The sequence below is a fragment of the Euleptes europaea genome, chromosome 5 (genome assembly GCF_029931775.1).
Source record: "Euleptes europaea isolate rEulEur1 chromosome 5, rEulEur1.hap1, whole genome shotgun sequence".
NCBI lineage: Eukaryota > Metazoa > Chordata > Lepidosauria > Squamata > Sphaerodactylidae > Euleptes > Euleptes europaea.
In genome coordinates this window covers 55,444,504-55,461,928 of record NC_079316.1, presented here as the reverse complement: position 1 = coordinate 55,461,928, position 17,425 = coordinate 55,444,504, and the positions used below count along the sequence as shown (strand labels likewise).

The following is a 17,425-nucleotide window of genomic DNA, read 5'->3' as shown; positions in this document are numbered from 1 at the left end:
ATGATAGAACTGTGATTCAACTCAGAAGTGAACAAATTTAAACACCAAAATTAAGTTACTTGTAACTTGGATAGCCCAGGCTAGCCCAATCTTGTCAGATCTTGGAAGCTAAGCAGGGTAGCCCCAGGTTAGTATTTGGATGGGAGACCACAAGGGACTAATAGGGTTACTACACAGTGATAGGCAATGGCACATCCCCTCTAGATGTCCTTTGCCTTGAAGAACTTATGGGGATGCCAAAAGCAAAAACCTTGATGACAAAAAAAACCTTGATGACAAAAAACTTGATGACAAAAGCAAAACCTTTTGTTAGAAATATGCATGGCTTTCCAATAATAAATGTCACGAATGTGTATAGTGCCATTACTGGGCCAATTTTTGGTACTGTATAATTGAAGATTTAGTGGAAGTGGCATAAGAAAATTATGTGTTCTTCTTATTGATGCACTCGAGCCAGACATTGCTTTTAGTATCACATGTAATTCAACATAGTTTGTTTAAGCTTGCATAGTGGGTACTGATGCCTCTTTCCCTTTGCTTTATTCCCAGAATGTACCTTCAGTAGATTTTGAAATATTTGCAAGGATATTTGTTTTTGTTCAGTCTTCAGCCTACATGCTACGAAGTTGACTATTATGTAAGTGTTAAGATGTCATCTTTAATTCCCATTCTCTGCCTCCCCCTGTACTCTACATGCTCCTTTGCAAAAGCAGGCAGCTTGCCAGGAAACTGTGACTCCTAAAGCAGTGTGGAAAGTTAAGGGTAAAATATGCTACGACTAGAGAAACTCTATGCCAAATGGATTTATATAGAACAGTGATATCCAGTGACTTGTAAAATTAACTACAGATGTGTGTTCTCTAGCACTGTTTAAGGGGAAATGCAGCATCTTCAGTTTCGTTTTTAGGCATAGTGCTCTAAAGTCAAAGCAGATTGAAACAAAATGATGTATATATGAGCGTGGGGAGCCTTCAAGACATTAGGTAATGTGATCAGGCATGTCAGTGACTTGGATGGCTGCAAATTTTGCAAGAGGAACCTTTGAGCGAGATGAGGTAAGATTCCTAGTGCAGGAATATAATATGTTTGACCTTGGATGTTGACAATTTTGCTGTAGAAGTGTTTGCTTTTATAAATTGCCTTGTAGTGATACTAGCTTGTTTGTTCCGGGCTTGTGTTTAAGAGACGATTTCTGGGGTTTTGAGAAAAGAAGTTGCCAATTATCCCTTTTTTTGCACATATTTGTATGCTTGTTTTAGAACTCAACCTATATTCCTTCTAGCAGTCCTGTGTAAATATATTATGTTAGCAGTCTGGGGCATCCAGACAAAATCTTGAAATGTAACTATGCATAGTAATGGTTGTATGCTCTGTCATTTTCATATTGTTTAAGACAGTATCCAGAAGTGCAATTGATTATTTCATTCATCAGCGAATAATTATTATTGTTATCGGCTTAAGTCAACATTTTAATGATAGCGTGTCAATTGTTATAAACTACACCATCATCAGTGTATATACTTCCTGAAATTCAGCCAGTGTTTTAAAGAGTATTTTCCAAAAAAAATTTTTCATGTGTTCATTTACATCTGTTATAATACTTGGACAAATTTAAGTTTTAATGTAATGCTAATATCGTCTTATATTACTGCATCAGAGGTCTGGACTGAATGGGCTGGTTAGATATGAGCACAGGAGGAGGAGAAAAGGTTTTATTTTCTACTATCCCCTTAATCACTGCTGCTGGGAAATTTATGATATTCCTTGAATGGTGCACTGCCTGCCTTGGGAAGGGAACTGCAGGAAACATTTGGGCTGTGATATCATGCAGAGATGTGGTGTTTAAACTGGTGGTATTCTGTAGGTTTAACAGAAGGCTGTGCTGAACGGCAGGCTTGAAAATATTTAGTGGATATTCAGTATCTTAGTTTTTCTCTATCATGAACAGGCTTGAGGTCAGCCCTTAGCCACAGAACCAACTTCTTCTGACAACATCCAGTGTGCTGGCTGTATCTAGATGTTGAGAGCGAGGTGAAGGTGAGATTAGGTGAAGGCCATAAATTAGAAACAGAAAATTAGATAGGGATAAGTTGCCAGAGAGCTGTGCAGTTCTTAGAAGTCCAAGCTAATTGAGACCCAGGAAACATAGACTGACTGAAAAGTGACCAAGGGAGTGCAAGAAGGCTAGACAGGTTGTTAGTTGTTGTATATTATGACGAAAGACTGAGTTTTTCCATTATTGATATTGTCAAGTGGGGGACTAGCTTCAGATCAAGAAAGACTTGGGGTTTGGGTCTAGCAGCTGTGATGTGGAAATGACCTTATCTGATGCATGTGTGTGTTAATGAAATTCTATGCACAGCCTTGGAATATTTTGAGTATATGTAAACCCAAGAACATTAAAACAATTTCAGCTATATATGTGTTGATAGCGTTGGTGTGATATTGCCATGGTTGATTTACCATTTATTTTGTTTATTAAAAGATATGTATCTTTTCTTTCCTTTCTCTAAGGCAGCTAACAATCAACTATATGTTGTTCAACAACTTATTAATACTGGTCTAATTTTTTGGGTGCCAGGTTAATTATGAACAGTTATATTACCATTTGTGGTATAAACCAAATACCTATCTAAGGAGCAGTTAACGCCTAACCTCGAGTTAGAGATGTCAAACTGGGGGATGGGAAAAACAGGGAAAGGTTTTTTTTACATCTCTTACAATGACTTTCAATTTTTAGGATGGAAAAATTGGGAAGCTTGGATGAGCACGGGGGAAAGGAATATTTTCTTTGTTAGAATTAGTGAAATGCTTCTTAAGGCAAGGGTTTTCTCGTTAAATGTACAGCATGAAAATGTTTTAGACTTTTTTTTCAATTTTTCCAATGGGAAAAAAAATCTAAAACATTCAATTTTTCCAATGGAAAAATTGGGAAATTTAAGGAGAACTTAAATTTTTATTAAATATTTTCTCTTTTAGAATGACCAAACCCTTGTCTTAAAACATTTCACTTATAAGATAAAAAAACTCTGTCTCATTTTTCCAATTGAAAAATCGGGTAAACACCGGGGGAGGGGGACCATTCCTTCAAAATAGTTTATTTTTTGGAAAGAGTAAAATGCTTTTTAAGACAAGGTTTTTCTCATTCAAATATACAGCCTGAAAATGCCTGAGGACTTTTTCAGTCTTTCCAGTGGAAAACCTGGGAAATTTTGGGGAGCACTGAAAAAAAGAACTTTTTTTCATTTAGAGCTCTTGAAATGCTTTTTAAGACAAGTTTTCTTACTCCAAACATATTTTTCCAAGGGGGAAATGGGAAATTTGAGGGAGGATTGATTAAAAAAACCTCATATGAAATCTTTTCTCTGAAATCACTAAAATGCTTTTAAGACGAGGTTTTTCTTGCTCAAAATGTATAGGATGAGTTTGAGATTTTTTCTGTACAGTTTAGCCAATAAAAAACTTGGGAAAATGTTCAGATCACTGAAAAAACTCCTCTGATCCCCCACTTTGGAATGAGTGAAATGAAAGACTAATATGAGAATTTGTATGTAAGGCAATATGTAGATAATGGCAAGTGGGGACTCACAAGAAACCTTTGGGAGTAGCCATCCTGTTCCCCTGCCTTTGCTTCCTCCTCTCTCCCTGCACCTCTTATCTTAGTCTCCCCCTCCTGTGCCTAGTGTCACTCTCTCCCTTCCAATCGCTTACTTGGGATCCCACCTTCCAGCAGTGTCGCCATTCTTCCCTTACAGCTGGTAGGATATGGGAGGTCCTGCAGTGGGAGATGGGGGGCAGGCCCCATAGTGGGAGGCAGCTCTTCTTTTGGCACTATGGTAGGTAGTGGTTCCTCCTCCCCTTGCCCACTGTGCTGCTGCCAACTCCTCTCTCACCTCTGGAGAGGCAGCAATGGTGGGGCTTGGAGGTGTTGGTGGTTCCATCTCCCCCCTCCCATGGCACTGGTGGAGAGGCGGGACCTTTGGAGAGGGAAGGCTGATGGCGGCAGTGGTGGTTCCTCCTCCTCTGCTGCCTGTAGTATCACTGCTTCAGTGGTTCAGATGCTGCTGAGAGGCAGCGATGGTGGGGGAGGTAGCATTGGTTCTGCGCAAATGCAAAGAGGCTCCTTTTGGGGGAGGATCTTCCATTTTGGGTTTTTAGATTTTTCTGCAAATCTAGGGGGTTATCCCTTCTCTTTGCCTGGCTGTGATTGACAGATTTAAATATCTGCAGTTGGGGCCTATGTATATTGTAGACAACATTTTCAGAATATTTAATATTAAATGTAAATAATGTTGGTAACAATTAACATGCTATAATGTGTAAAATGATGAAACACTATTAAAGGATATTTTGAGGATTAAATGTAGGAGGAGAACGAACCATGTAGGCTGCCCTGAGCTCCTTAGCAGAACAGCAGGATAAAAGTGTACTTAAATAAAAAAAAATCTGAGAGTTGGGGGACCTTCGTGAACAAAACATACCATGGTATGGGAGAGTTATAGTGAACAGGGGTAACTGGGTGAAATCACCTCCTCCTTCCTTTTTTTTCAGTCAGTGGAAGGAGAAAACAATTTTGCCTCCTTTTTTTCGCAGATCTCCTGTACTGTTGTGCATGTTCTTGAGGGTCTACACCAGCAACTTCCACAGGATCTTATGTAGTATCCTATGTGGCTTTTATTACAAGAAGTGGTGTGTCTGTTAAGTGCCGTCAAGTTGCTTCTGACTTACAGCAACCTTATGAATTAATAACCTCCAAGATGTCCTGTCAGTAACTGAGGGCTGTGGCTTCCTTTACTGAGTCAATCTGTCTCACGTTAGGTCTTCCTCTTTTCCTGCTGCTTTCAAATTTTATTTATTTATTCATTCATTTATTTATTTATTGGTCTTGTATCCCGCTCTATTTCCCAGCCAAAACCGGGCTCAGAGCAGCTAACGGTCATAAAATATAACACACATATGTTTAATACACATATATTTCCTAGCATTATTGCCTTTTCCAGTGAGTCTTCTACAATGTGACGAAAGCCTCAGTTTGGTCATGGAGTAGGTAAAATTAATACAGGTAACAGCTAGAATTGTGTGATGCTATTGTGTTAGAAGATCAACATCCCAAATCTGTGCATGTTTACTCAGAAGCAAGTCCACTTTATCAAGCAATACTTGCTTTTAACCAAGCATACATAGGACTGCCACCCATGTCTCCTTTATCATCTTATCCCTTGACATTATACCTTAGGACAGGGGTCCCCAACCTTTTTTGAGCCTGCGGGCATCTTTGGAATTGTGAAACGGCATGGTGGGCACAGCAAAAAAGTGGCTGCCACAAATTTACTGCCACAGGAGGCAGAGCCAGCCACAAATTATTGCTGCAGCTTACTTTCAGTCTCAGTGAAGATTCTTGTGCTGTGATGGCAGCTGCTGCCAAAGCAAATTTTTTTAAAAAATGGCACAGCCAACAAATCTCCAACAGCCAGTCAAAAGCCTTGCTGAACAAAAGCCAAGCCCTACCTGGGCCCACCCACTTCCTAAAAAAACTTGGCGGACACCAGAAAAGATGTCGGTGGATGCCATGGTGCCTACTGGCACCACATTGGGGACCCCTTCCTTAGGAATTCTTGGCCACTTTTAAAACAGCATGAGGAATACCTTTGTTCCCATTAGATTTCATGACAAAAATGTTTACTCTTGGATTTCTTACTTTTTCCACAGGGTTTTTGTGAACAGAAGTCTAGCCATGGAAAAAATAAAGTGCTTTGGATTTGATATGGATTATACATTAGCTGGTGAGTGTGTGCGAATATACATATTTTTCATAATCAAGCCCTATCTGAGGCATTGTCTCACTGCCGAAGAAGCTTCAGGGTAGCGGATACTTGGCTCAGAAGCTTTTGTTTTAAATGAATGGAGAGCTGGGTAAGCTATAGCTAGTGAGTTACGGGCAGTTTTCCTGATTGGCTTTCTTTAAAACATGGGAAATTCTGTGCTCAAGACTATGCTATACGACACAATGAACTTTCTGTTGGGGCAGCTGTGTTGTCACTTTGGTAAAGCTGTGTTCACTTTAATCTTTCTCTTACACATGTGTGAGTAATATAAATATACACATGTATGTGGTATCTTCATGTATATTCCCTCAAAACCTGGTATTAAAAGCATAACTCTTTTTCTCTCCTAATTCTTTACAATATTTTTCTTCCCATAATTTCTAATTTTAGGTGGTGGACTTGATTTTCTCCCTTAGGTTTTCTTTTCATTCTCAAATAGTTATCTATTTAGCTCTAAGATCTGTCCTTTTTAATACCTCTAGGATATCGGTCCATTCTCTTGTTGAGTATGACACCTCAGTCTGCTCAACAGTGATATCTACCTTATTACCCCCCATATTTTGATGATATCGAATTCCACTTTATAGTCTTCCTTGCACTGACTTCCCCTGTCCTATTGTGCTGTCCACGCTTTAAGCTGCTGTTAAGTCTTTTCCTTTGTGCCTTTTCCCTGTTCTTTTGTTTTATCTACCGTATATACCCATGTATAAGCCGACCCGCGTATAAGCCGAGGTGCCTAATTTCTCCCCAAAAATGGGGAGTATATACGGTATGCCCATTTTCTCTTCACTAATTGTTTCATGTTTTTTATCATTATATTTATATCCATCTTTTCCCCATGCTAAGGAGATGAAGGTGGCTTCAAATATAAACAAACACCCAGTCTGTCATATGAGCAGCAGTCAATTGTACATTTTAAAACAAATTAGAACAAGACCCATACATACAGAAATCAATAGGCCAAACATTCCATGATATCATCACCCAAAAGTTCTCCTAAATAGCACTGCACTGCCTAGCTTCCTGGAAGACATTAGGGATGATTTCCTGAACCCCTTCTGGAAGGCTGTTCCAGAGTACGGAGACCACTACAGAGAGACAGTGCAATAGATTGAGACAGATCTCACAGCCCTAAGAGAAGGTATGGTCAGCAAGAGTTGTTGAGAGGAACACAGTTCTTTTTAAAGCTAGGGCTTTCATCCCTTTCTCCTGCCTGATCCTTGTCTTTACCTGGCCCTTATCTTTCAGTTGGCTTACTACTGGACATTGCTTTGTCCATCATTATGCTCATCATGAGGCATTTCAAATCTCATCTCTCAGTCCGTTCCCCTATGATTTGCTTGTACTTCTATTTCCTGTCTCCTTTTCTTGAGCGTTATGTCTTCTTTTAGACTGTGAATGTGTGACTGTAGATTGTCTCTTTCAGCCGCCTTGAACCAAGAAGAAAGGCGGGATATAAATATTTTAATAAATACATTTAAAGTTTAATTAGAAGATGATATCGGACACTAAAATTGCACCATGCATACTTTTTTTTACTGATGGCTGTTCATTTTTGTCATGTGTAAACAGCTATTTACCATGAAAGAACACTAAACACGTTGGCTCCAGTCACATTTCTAAAACCTTGGACAACCATGCCAATAGAACTTTTTGGTCTTTGCTGTATAGTGGCGTGAATGTAACCCTCTTGCAAAGAGACTTCCTACAGAAGAACCACTTAAGTTGAAAAAAGTCTCATTAGGCTGCTGTGGAGTGGGAGGATGCTGGTAGGCTCCATACCAGGGTCTAGTGTGATTCAGTGAATTCTAGATCAGAGGAACTGGCACACTTCTGTTGAGTCATATTTGAGTAAGTTCTGAATTAATCACTTTTCCTTGGGATGAAGCAATTTTAGTGGAACAAAAGAATTCTATACCAATCTCATGGGCCAACTCCTAATTTCCCTTATCGCTACTTGGACCCTTAGTTTCTATTATCAGTTTCAGTTTTGCAGCTCCTCCTTAAATCTAAATGTTCATTTTACTGAATAAATTGTGCATGAATTTGCACTGCTCATGAAAGTATTTAGTTTTTCTTGGTGCAGAACCAGGGTGACACTGCAGTTTCTGACAAAGGGAGCTTTGACTCTTGTAAGCTCATACCCCGAAAATCTTGTTGGTTTCTAAAGTGCTACTGGACTTGAATCTAGCTGTTCTACTGCAGATCAACATGGCTACCCTCCAAAGCTACTTGCAATTTTGTGTATGTCTATTCACAGTCCTGATACACATTACTTTCCCATCCAGGTTAATATACTGTGTTCCTTATGGTAATATGGATGTTTTGGATCAGTCTAAACAGAAGCTCAGATCTGAGAAACAGTGAACAAATATTATTTAAACAGTGATTATTTATTTTCTGTTTTCTATTATGAGGACTGCCTCTTGACACTGGGACTAAGGGGCACCATGTTATGCTGCTTCAAGTTTTGTCTGGGAGGCTGGTCCCAGAAGGTGTATGTTGTTTCACAGTTATGGAACAACTTCTCCAGGAGTTGCACCTGGCCCCCTCACCTTCAGTCTTTAGGAGGCAGCTGAAGACAGTTTTATTCATGATGGCATAATGATCAGTTCTGCCTACCTTCCATTTTAAATTGTTGATTTTAGCTAGAGAGTTTTTAATGTATTATTGTATTTTGTTATTTACATTGCAAGCCACCTTAAGTTCCTATAAGGTAGAAAGGTGGCCAATAAATGTCTTAAATAAAGAAATAAAGTTATATACCAGTGGTCTTCAATTCATGCAATGCAGAACCCCATTTTGTGGCTGTTGAGCCACTATAGAGCTGCCATTTTTTTGGTTGCTTTTCAGAAGGACCTACTGTTTCTGTGTGTGGGTAGAGAGCAAAGGCACCTTGCCTCCCACTTCTCTGCTGAGTGGAGTGATAAGATGGTGATGCTGCATCTTGGGGATTAAGGGTTGGTTCCATGTCTGGAAATATTGAAGGCCGCTGTTGTAGGCAATTATGTTTAGGATACAGTGACGGTATTCAGAATAAAGTAATGAAATTCAGAGATAGTAATTATAATGTCCTGTATGTCATATGTAGGAAATGTGCAACAGTTTCTGGGTTCACCAAGCTTGACCTTCTGTTCCTCTAGCACAGAAATGAGTAAAATTTAGCAGATTATTACATGTTACTTAAGTTGCCATAATAGTTGACATACTAGTCCCTGGTTTTTCTCTGCTCTGTTTCACTAGCGAACAAGAGCATAATTCTAGAAATGCACAATAATTTATCTTCTGTATAAGATTATTATATAAGGATTGGGATTTTAGTACCGTTGAAGTGCAGTTATATATCATGACTGTGTGGCTTTAAAGAGTGGTTAAAATACTTGGAGAACTTCTGTTTTAGAACTCCATGCTTCTTTCATGTTAAAGGATGACTGCATTCTTCCAAAGTATATCAGGAAAGACATTCACCAAAATTTTCAACATTTTGGCCTCAAAATTATGTTTGTCTGATGTAAAAAAACTGATTTTTTTTCCAATTATTTGTGGAGGACGCTGATTAACACATCTGCCCTGAACCTTAACTATAAACTGCAGTTGTTCCTGAATTATTCAGGAGGGCATTTTTACACAGGTAACGGCTGTACTGTAATGAAATGATTCAAAGCGATCCTTTTGGAAAAGGGATAGGGACTGTGGACTATACTACTGTGTATAGTATGTAATGTCTACCATGTAATTTCTGCATTGTTCAATGTATAATTTAAATGCTTATGCTTTCAGCTCTGTTTCAGATTTCTGCGATCCAAACCCAATTGCATAGGTTATTAGATGTCCAATTCTGTTGATTATATTGACTTACACTGTGTGATCCACCTTGGGTCTCAGTGAGAAAGACGGACTATAAATTATGTAAATAAATATAATGTGGGCTATAATTGCAGTTTTTCTTGAAAGCAAGCTCTGTTGGAATCACTGTAAAAATGCTAGTTATTGTGGCACTAAAATAATAAATGAACATGACTCCACAAATACTCTATTAAAGTTGTGATTACATGCTCCATGAAATGTTCACTTCTAAAACAAGAAAGTCTGAATTGGTCACTGGGTTGCAACAGAATATATACACACCTTTCTCAGACTCCTACTGGGATATTCATACTCCATGCACAAATTATCATTCTGTAACACTAAGAAATGCCTCTTCTCTAAGCAATCGATGCTGGTAATGTTGAGCATTATGGTTCCCTAATAGTAAGGAATGATTCAGACAGAATATTGGACTGGACTCTGACTTTTAGGAAATGCTCTTGATCCAGGCCTTGACCATGCCCCATAGAGATATCATGCCGGATTAATAGGGTTGATATAGTTGTGGCCAAATTAGATAGAACTAAAGTTTTGGCTATGGCATGATCCACAAATTTCTCCATCTCTGGGGTTATATATTTTGTTTATTTGCAGATATGCACAAACACCTGAATGTGTGTTGTTGCATTTTACAAATGAGTAGTTATTGGAGCAGATTGAAATGAAGACCATTTTTAACATCAGTTTTCCCTACTGGCTTTCTAGAAAGTTGTAGAGGGGGGTGGAAGAGAATGGTTGATAATTCAAATTTACAAAAGGCCAGAGTGTAGTATGAGACCAAAATTTTGCAGACAGCCAGAAACATCTCTGGAGTTCCCACATTTTTCATATGGATATGCAATACTGTAAAGATCTTTGGCCATCTAGCAGCCAATTCTTTACATATAAAGACAGGTTTTTCATTTTTTAACACAAGCTCTTAGAAAGATAATTGTTATGCAGAATAAGAATTCTGTGGTAAATAACATTGGCTGGAAAATAGCACATTTGAATTAATCTAATACCTGTGAATTTTATCAGTGTAATTTGATGGCTATTGAGTCTTATTTGCTATACTGCTTTTGCTACTATTAATTGGCATTTGAAAGTGGGCTTTTCTGTGCAGCGGTTTGTTTGCCTTACTGCTTGATGATTTCTCTGTCACAAGGCACAGTGATGGCCACTGGTTTTGATGTTTCTTCAAAGGAGATTAATGGAAGACAGATCGGTCAACTGCTGTTAGTTGAGTTAGCTAACTGGAAGTTCCATGCTAATAGGCACTATACCTTGGAACCCCCAATACCGGGGACAAATAGAGGAGGGCTGTTACATTCATCTGTTCCTGAGAACTTCCCAGAGGCAACTGACAGGCCACTGTTGAAAACAAGGTTCTGGAGATAGATCGGTCCTTGTACTGATGCAGTAGGGCTGGGTTTGTGATGATGCGTTAACACTTTCTAAATAGTAAAAAGACAAAAAAAAATTGGCATGCAATATAGAAACATAGCATGCTTCCCATTTAGAATTATGATCTTCAGGGACTGTTATAGGAGAAAATGGATTCTAAAGAAAGTATTTGGTTATGTTGAGCAATAAATGCAAGTGAAAATCCAAAAATAGTATATTGTTCAAGAGAATTGCTACAGCTTCAGAAGGATATTAAAAATCAAGGCTATTGCCATGATTACTAGTTTCCTTATTAGTATACCAAGTATTTTTTAAATGACCATGGCACTAGTATAATGTGCAAAAGATAGTGTGTACTTTTTCCTGGCATGAAGACTTATCTTGGAATATTAAAGTGTAGGTACATTGTAGAAATCAGTCTAGAACTATGGTTGGTATCTTATAATTATGACTTACTGCATTTTCAGGACCAGTGCTCACATTGTAGACTAACAGTACTGCAGGCCAGCAAGGTCATTCCTCCATCCCCTCCAGCCTCACCTCTGAGTGTCTGCTGTAAAGTGGGTACACATATATTTAATAATTCATCATCCCTGTACTCTAGGTGGTAAAGATTATGCATTACACATGGAGGGCATTTCATTTTCCTCTTTCCTTTTCTTGCCCCTTCTCTCCTTTCCACTCGCCAGCCAACATACCTTTAACTGGTCTCTAGTCTTCACCTTTCCCTCCTTCCCTTCACCTTGCACCTGGGAAAACTCTGGCTGAGTTGTGCAGTTCTGGCTTGGCTGTGGGCAGTGGGGAACCTACAAGGACTTTGGGGTACTTCTTTTCCCCCTGTATGACTTCTCCACACTATTTCATCTTTCCTCCTGGTAGCCCCCCAAGCTTCCTTTTCTCCTTCACCAGCCACCCAGCTAGTTATGTGCCCCCTAATCTTCAGCTATATTTATTATTTATTTACTTCAGTTATACCCAACCTTTCTCCACAATGGGGACCCAAAGCAGCTCTCATCATTCTCCTGTCCTCCATTTATCCTCAAAACAACCCTATGACGTAGGATAGACTAAGAATGTATGACTGGCTCAAGGTCACCCAGAGTACCATGGCAGAACAGGAAATTGTATCTGGGTCTCCCAGATCCTATTCTGAAACTCGAACCACTATTACACACTGCCTTTTGTGTTGTGTCTGCTGTTGAACGGTAGAAAGCAGCTGGGCCTGGATGAGATGTGCAAGTCGTGGTAGTGAGTCAGTCACCAGGTGGTGGCTGATGGGCCCAGCCCCAATGAGTCCTCCTTCAAAGCCAAACCAGACCCATAGAGGGCCCTGCTCCTGCCTTTTACTGACAGAAACCATGCCTTGATGGCCGCAATACTGTTGGTGGTTGCCTACCAATGGCCACTGGGGCCATTTATTTCTTAAAGGTACCCGTGCTCCTTTTGTCATTTTGGGGATTGAAAAAAAAAACCTTCCAATTTGTTTGTTTTAGATTTTAAAATGTCAGTACAGGGCTTTTAATCTGTGTTGGAACTTGGGTCTAGCACAGAATTCAGATTTTTAGCCCTCACAGATTTGAAGATGAGGATAGGATGATATCTAAGGATAAGATGATAAAAGGCATTGCCTTTGTCTCTTAACTAGCTTTCTTCCTCTTCCATGGTCTACAGCTAGGTTTCCCTATCTATGAGATTTGTTCTGTCATCAAACCGTTTCCTGCCAAAAAATCAAAGTTCTAGCAAATATCACAGAATGGATTCTGAGTTAGGTACAAATGTTTTTCATTTACGCAAAATAAGAAAATAGTAATTGTTTGCATTTTTTGGTTGTATATTTATATTTTCATAAGAATTTTGCTATGGCTGCGTATTGATGCTAGCATTGTAGAATACAGTTACATTTTTATCTGAAGAATCTTGAAAAAACTTAGCTTTCTTAAGCAGTTTTAAACAGACACTCACCTCGTAGCTTTGTTTTATTTTCTCCTGTTGAATTTTAAAAAGTTAACAATTCAAAATAACTGTGTGCAATATAAATATATAACAAAAACAAAAGCCAGAGGAAAGGAAGAGACAGAATCATATAGTTGGAAGGGACCACTACAGTCATCTAGTCCAATCCTCTGCACAGTGCAGCGACCCACACTCCATGCCCAGAAGATGGCCAAGTTGCCCTCCGTCTCATGAATTGCTTAAGGTCATAGAATCAGCATTGCTGACAGATGGCCATCTAGCCTCTGCTTAAAAACCTCCAGAGAAGGAAAGCTTACCACCTCCTGAGGAAGCCTGTACCACTAAGGAGCCGCTCTAACTGTTAGAAAATTCTTCCTAATGTCTAGATGGAAACTCTTTTGATTTAATTTCAACACGTTGGTTCTGGTCCGTCCCTCTGGGGCAACAGAAAACAACTTGGCACCATCCTCTATATGACAGCCCTTCAAGTACTTGAAGATGGTTATCATATCCCCTCTCAGACGTCTCCTCTTCAGGCTAAACATACCCAGCTCCTTCAACCTTTCTTCATAGGACTTGGTCTCCAGACCCCTCACCATCTTTGTTGCCCTCCTCTGGACATGGTCCAGCTTGTCTACATCCTTCTTAAATTGCAGTGCCCCAAACTGAACACAGTACTGTAGGTGAGTTCTAACCAGAGCAGAGTAAAGCACACTCCGTGCCCAGAAGATGGCCAAGATGCCCCCCCTCTCATGATCTGCCTAAGGTCATAGAATCAGACCTGGACACTATACAGCCCAAGATCACATTTGCCCTTTTAACTAACGCATCACACTGCTGACTCATGTTCAGTGTTTGGTCTACTAAGACCCCAAGATCCTTTTCGCACACACTACTGCTGAGACAAGCCTCCCCCATCCTATAATTATGCATTTGATTTTTCCTACCTGAATGCAGAACTTTATACATTTATCTCTGTTGAAACGCATTTTATTGGTTTTAGCCCAATTCTCCAGCCTGTCAAGATCATCCTGTATCCTGGCTCTGCTACCATATTTGCTACCCTTCCCAATTTAGTATCATCTGCAAATGTAATAAGCATCCCCTCTATTCGTTCATCCAAATCATTTATAAAGATTTTGAACAACACAGGGCCCAGGACAGATCCCTGAGGCACTCCACTAGTCACTCCTCTCCAAGTGGATGAGGAACCATTACAAGCACTCTTTGGGTGCAATCTGTCAGCCAGTTACAAATCCACCTCAGTAATAGGATCTAGATCACATTTTCCCAATTTGTCAACAAGAATATTGTGGGGAACCTTATTGAAAGCCTTACTGAAAGCAAGATAAACTATGTCTACAGCAATCCCCTGATCCAGCAAAGTAGTAACTTTCTCAAAAAAGGAGATAAGATTAGTCTGACATTACTTGTTCTTGAGAAGCCCGTGCTGGCTCTTAGTAATCAGATCCATCCTTTCTAAATGCTCAAGGACTGACTGTTTGATGATTTGTTCAAAAAATTCCCTGTATGGATATCAAGTTGATGGGTCGGTAGTTATCCGAGTCCTCCTTTTCCCCCTTCTTGAAGATGGGGACAACATTCGCCCGCCTCCAGTCTTCTGCTACCTCACCTGTTCTCCAAGATTAACAAGCAAAGTCAAGAATATAAGAAATTATTAGATAACATGTTTCATAATGACCAGTTGGAATGGCAACTGCAGTAGACAGTTCTGATGGAACAGTTTGGAAAGGAAGGAGCCAAATAGCTGGCTCTAGGCAGGCTGATGGTGAGCTTCCTTTGATACAGCCAATTGTCCCCTGGAGCTTGGAAATGCATGAGTGACTAGGCAGGAAAGATTTTATAACTGAAAAGAGTTGTGAGGGGTGGGGGGTTGGCTGTTGATATACCTTTAATAAACCAGAGGGTGGCATATCGATATTTTGCAAAAGTATAAACACAAACTTCTTGTGGATTTTTTTTTGTATGGCTGCGCTAAAGCAAATTGCAAGCCAAAGGTTAAGCAATGGTGGATGCCACTTTCCATACTTTGGCTATGCTACCACATAGTCCTAGAATTGTCAGTCTTCTAAAGTTTTATCTAAACAGCTCCTACATTTAATATGTTCCCTTTTAATCTGTAAATAGGGAAGGATTAAAGAGCAGAGGCATTTTGAGATGAGTCAATTTGAGAAAAAAGGAACATGCACTTCACCCTCTTGCACCATCCTGAGGTTGCCAGTTATTCCCAGATGTCCTTCCATTAGACCGAATGCTAACATCATGAGGAAATTAGATCCTACCTTTTCTATAACTCATCCTAGTTGACACTGTATCCATTACAGTTATCATATATCCATTGTTTTGGAACAATTTGGTATAGTTTATGAAGTTTGATTTTCAAATTTATTTAGCTGCGTTAGATTTAAGTTACAATATTTCTGTAAATATATTTTGTAGTAAGTGTGTGGGATTTTTCTCTCTGGACCTTGCCATGCTTGCTTTTACATTATTTTAATATCTTTCCTATCTGTACCTACCAAAATGGTTTTAATGGGGGGAGAACCCCCAATCTTCTAATAAAACTGTAGCAAAGAGTACCTTAAAGAATTTAATCCACGTAATTGCTCTCAGTTCTTGTATTTATGTACACACAATGACTGAAGTTTTTTTGCAGACGTTCCATTCGGAAATCGTGATGAACTAACCTCAGAGCGTTTTGTAGATTTGAAGATGAAATTTTGCCTAGATATAAATGCCAAGAAGACATGGCTTATAGTTCAGTCTTTGGTCTTTCTCTGCACAGTAGCTCCAGCAAATGCACACACTGTTGTTAGCACAACACCACTGTTTCAGTTTAAAGTCAGTTTGATTCTTTCTTTTTGACAGGGGAGTCCAGTGTAACTCCTTCAAGACTGGAGTGACACTCAGCATCTGCATCTGCCTCATGTGAGTTAAAATCTTGGCAGCAGCATTTTGCATTAGCTGGAGCGGCTGCAGATATTTTTCTTTTCTTTTCAGGAAGGCTATAAAATTACTACTGTACATGTCTTGGCAGCAAAGGTAACACTGGAGTGCATGGGTGTTCCATATCTTACTACATAGCTTCCTGTTAATTCCAGTTTGGCTTCTCTTGTGACATGTATGCTACATAAGGAAGCCCATACAATTTGGAAAGTTACAGTACAATCCTAAACAGAGTTACACCCTTCTAAACCCATTGACTTTAGTGGATTTAGAAGGGTGTGACAGTACTTAGGATTGCACTGCTGAAGTATTTTTGAACCCGTAGCAATAAGTAATTTTTGTATTGGGATTGATAAGAAAACAAGATAAGTGCTAACAGCAGGTTTCTGTTTTCAAACTTTGGCTGTTTGCTAAGGCATCATACTATAATTATACCAACACCCGCCCCCCCAAAAAAAAGCCTTCTCTTAACAAAACCCCCAGATACCTTGGAATAAGTTGATAGTTTTTCTTTGTACTTGATGCTCTCAGTTATGTCTTGGGAAGATGTCTTTTGAAGAACAGGTTGAAGATGTGGTTTGCTGTTAAAGTAAGAGTTTTCATATAAAGTTAAGGTTGATTTCTGCAGCTATTTGGCTTACTGCACATACTGATTATGCATGGCAACATCTGGTTGGATGCTGAATTATTTTAAAAAAATGATAATATAGTCTAATCCCCATAATATGGGGTTTGCAGAGATGCCTTTCAGCATTGCATTGTTTCCTAATAACAGAGTAGTTTGAGAATTGAAGATTCATTAGCACTGAACAATACAGTTTACTTGTACATATATGAACGTTACAGGCCCTTTAATTACGGTGCTGTTTCAGTGCCCAAATGTTGTTCACCCTGCTAGTCTTGGATGCATTACTTGCTGGCTAGCTCATATTACCCAAAGAAGCACTTCCACAGCTTGCAAGAAGGTGTCAGGAGCTTGTAACTCATCTTGACTGAGTTGAGTGCTCTGTGGTGTAGAGTGTTGTCAGAAAGGGACATGAGCTCTAAATTCCAGCTCCATTCCCAGTTGTCTAATTAAAGGAAAACTTCTCTTGTCACAGTAACCAGAGAGCAACATCTATATTTCTAATTCTGCACCTGGTTTCAGAGTGGAGAGCAAAAAAAACCCTGCACAGTGAGTGTAGAAGAAGACAGGGAAGTTAGTTGTATAAACTCAGGAGAACCCCAGGCTTGAGGAAAAATCCAAAAGGTGGTTGTGGTGGTGGTATTTAAAAAACAAACACAAAATGGGAATACTAACAGAATCTTGTGACATACAAATTAGTACTGTGGTTGCAGAGGAGAGGAAAAAGTGGTAATAGGAGGCTTGAGCTGTATGTGGAGAAAGTAGCATAGGGGTCGAGGAAGTGGTGATAGAACATGACTGG

The 17,425-nt window shown here is 39.4% G+C and overlaps 1 protein-coding gene across 3 annotated transcripts in view; it reads left to right on the top strand.

Moving 5' to 3' along the window:
• The window catches only part of NT5C2 (5'-nucleotidase, cytosolic II), a 66,958-nt gene that overhangs the window by 18,828 nt on the left and 30,705 nt on the right, over positions 1 to 17,425 (top strand). For 2 of the 3 annotated variants that reach the window (XM_056849337.1, XM_056849338.1), the window contains exons 1-2: positions 5,713 to 5,783; positions 15,921 to 15,980. Coding sequence is in view for 1 of the 3 variants with exons in the window: in XM_056849336.1 (XP_056705314.1) it covers positions 5,710 to 5,783 (74 nt within the window). In the remaining 2 variants the exon portion in view is untranslated. Of the gene's footprint in view, positions 1 to 5,709; positions 5,784 to 15,920; positions 15,981 to 17,425 lie in introns of those variants that run through there. The other variant, XM_056849336.1, reaches the window with a different exon arrangement.